Source organism: Lithobates pipiens, unplaced genomic scaffold (genome assembly GCF_037356315.1).
Source record: "Lithobates pipiens isolate NorthernLeopardFrog02 unplaced genomic scaffold, aLitPip1_a1.2 Scaffold_1, whole genome shotgun sequence".
Lineage (NCBI taxonomy): Eukaryota > Metazoa > Chordata > Amphibia > Anura > Ranidae > Lithobates > Lithobates pipiens.
In genome coordinates this window covers 251,643,841-251,646,064 of record NW_027507685.1, presented here as the reverse complement: position 1 = coordinate 251,646,064, position 2,224 = coordinate 251,643,841, and the positions used below count along the sequence as shown (strand labels likewise).

General features: G+C 49.7%; 1 protein-coding gene across 1 annotated transcript; it reads right to left on the bottom strand.

Moving 5' to 3' along the window:
* Positions 1-590: 590 nt before the first annotated feature.
* LOC144000048 (TM2 domain-containing protein 2-like) lies at positions 591-1,831 on the bottom strand. Its single transcript, XM_077446923.1, has 2 exons — positions 1,540-1,831; positions 591-956 (listed from the first exon to the last, which is right to left on the bottom strand). Exons 1-2 carry the CDS (start codon positions 1,794-1,796, stop codon positions 617-619), a joined length of 597 nt encoding a protein of 198 aa, XP_077303049.1. The 5' UTR covers positions 1,797-1,831; the 3' UTR covers positions 591-616.
* Positions 1,832-2,224: the final 393 nt, after the last annotated feature.

Sequence of the window (2,224 nt, the reverse complement as noted above, 5' to 3'; positions counted from 1 at the left end):
ATTCCCTGCAAAGGTAAAGCATAATGGACTACTATGCATCGCATCGCATCGCATAGTAGTCCATTATGTGTCACTTACCTGACACAGGAGCCAGCGAAGTCCCCTGTAGTTCCGAGCGTCCATCTTCTTGGTGGGTCTCGCTGCTCCGGCGCTGTGATTCGCCGGAGCAGCGATGACGTCACTCCCGCGCATGCGCACGGGAGCCGACACTCGCGGCATATTGCCGCGATCTGCGGCTTACCCAGTGCACATGCGCGCCCCTGTCTATGGCGCATGCGCCGTAGACAGCAGTGGCTGTCTTCGGGTAAATATCTCCTAAACCTTATAGGTTTAGGAGATATTTCTTGGACCTACAGGTAAGCCTTAATCTAGGCTTACCTGTAGGTCAAAGTGGTTTGTAAGGGTTTACAACCACTTTAAATTACATTTATTACAGTGTAACATTAAACATTGCTGTATAACATATTTAAATCATTGTATCTTACATATGAGCACAGCTGTGTAAAGCAGTGTTGTCTTTGTGCCATGGTGCTGCCACATGAAATTCAGCGTAGAGTGGAGTCTGCAGCTGGAAGTCTGATATGGATTGCAGCGTCCCCAATGGGTGGTCTATATATCAGTATATTGTGCACCAGTTGCTGTTGTCACTAGGCATGAGTCTTCCTGTGATGAGCAATATAAGATCCACAAACCACCAGATTCCCAGCCCTCCCAGAGTGAGGAGCTTGCCCACAGCGGTGCCTGTGTGTCCCAGGCAAAAGCGATCTACTCCAATGCAGCCCAAAAAGGAGTACAGCAACGTGGTAATAAAATAGTTGCCTGTGTACTTGATACACGGTTTATTCCCACGCTGAAAAAAGCGAGGTCTAGCACATTCAATATCACCTAGAGCATGGCACATGAATTTTGTATGCTCCACATCATCATATGCCTGTCCTCCAAACCTGGCACAGCCAGGGCCGTTTTTAAGGCAGGGCAAAGCGGCAGCTGCCCTGTGCCCTGTCATTGTTGGGGGGCCCAAAGCAGCTGTCTCATACTTGCCAGCTATCCTGGTTTAAATTCCCTCGTCCCTTGAGGTTTTAGTCCTGTGTTGTGTCCCAATTTCTCAGTGTGAAGTGCTGCTACTAATGCTGCCCAGCTCTGCCCTATTGATGTGTACAGATGACTCACCTGTAGACCCTGTGTTTACATGTAAATTACCGGCATTCATTTGTAAATAGGGGAGGCCGGTGGCATTGATACATATATCATGCCCCCCTGAGGTCATATCCACATTAATCTCTAGCAACCAATCAATAAGCAGAAATCATGTGCTGTAACCTCTAGCAACCAGTCAGTGAGCGGTAATAATACACTGTAACCTCTGGCAACCAATCGCAATAGCTGCCTGATCTGATTCAGTAACTGATTTTGAGTCTAGCTGCTATTTATTGTATGTCTCAGAGCAGGTGGAGAGCAAAACTGCATGGGGGAGGGGCCCAAGAAAAGTTTTGCCCAGGGTCCAATCAATATTAAAGACGGCCCTGGGCACAGCCCCCATAGCGAATCTCTTTCTGCATGGTCACGTTTCCTGTATGATCCATCGGATCCTCACATTGGATGAACTCTTCTGGTAAGTACTCGCAGAAGAAGATGAGGGGCCCCTGGGGGTCTCTGAGCTCTGGTACAGAGGCGGTGCTGGGCTCTGCGGTGGGGGCAGGGCTGGTCTGGTTCTGGGAGGCGATGAGGGAGAAGGTGAGAAGCAGGCCCTGTCCTCCCAGTAATATGTAAGTCATCGGTGGCACCGGCCACCCCATCTTCCTGCCGCAGCACTTTCCACCTGCACTGCACGACTTCTCTCATCCACGTTTTTATGGACCTTGCTTTGTGCACTGGTGCACAGTCATGTTGGAACAGGAAGGGGCCGTCCCCAAACTGTTCCCACAAAGTTGGGAGCATGGAATTGTCCAAAATGTCTTGGTATGCTGATGCCTTAAGAGTTCCCTTCGCTAGAACTAAGGGTCCAAGCCCAACCCCTGAAAAACAACCCCCACACTATAGTCCCCCCCCTCCACCAAATGATTTGGACCAGTGCACAAAGCAAGGTCCATAAAGACATGGATGAGCGAGTTTGGGGTGAAGGAACTTAACTGGCCTGCACAGAGTCCTGACCTCAACCAGATTGAACACCTTTTGGGATGAATTTGAGTGGAGACTGCAAGCCAGACCTTTTGGTCCACATCAG

Excerpts from the sequence above, each read along its gene's own strand:
- LOC144000048 (XM_077446923.1), bottom strand. The coding sequence starts at position 1,796 with ATGGGGTGGCCGGTGCCACCGATGACTTACATATTACTGGGAGGACAG. Across the intron at positions 957-1,539 it reads ATGCAGAAAGAGATTCGCTA|TGGCTGTGCCAGGTTTGGAG; the intron begins TGGGGGCTGTGC and ends TAAAAACGGCCC.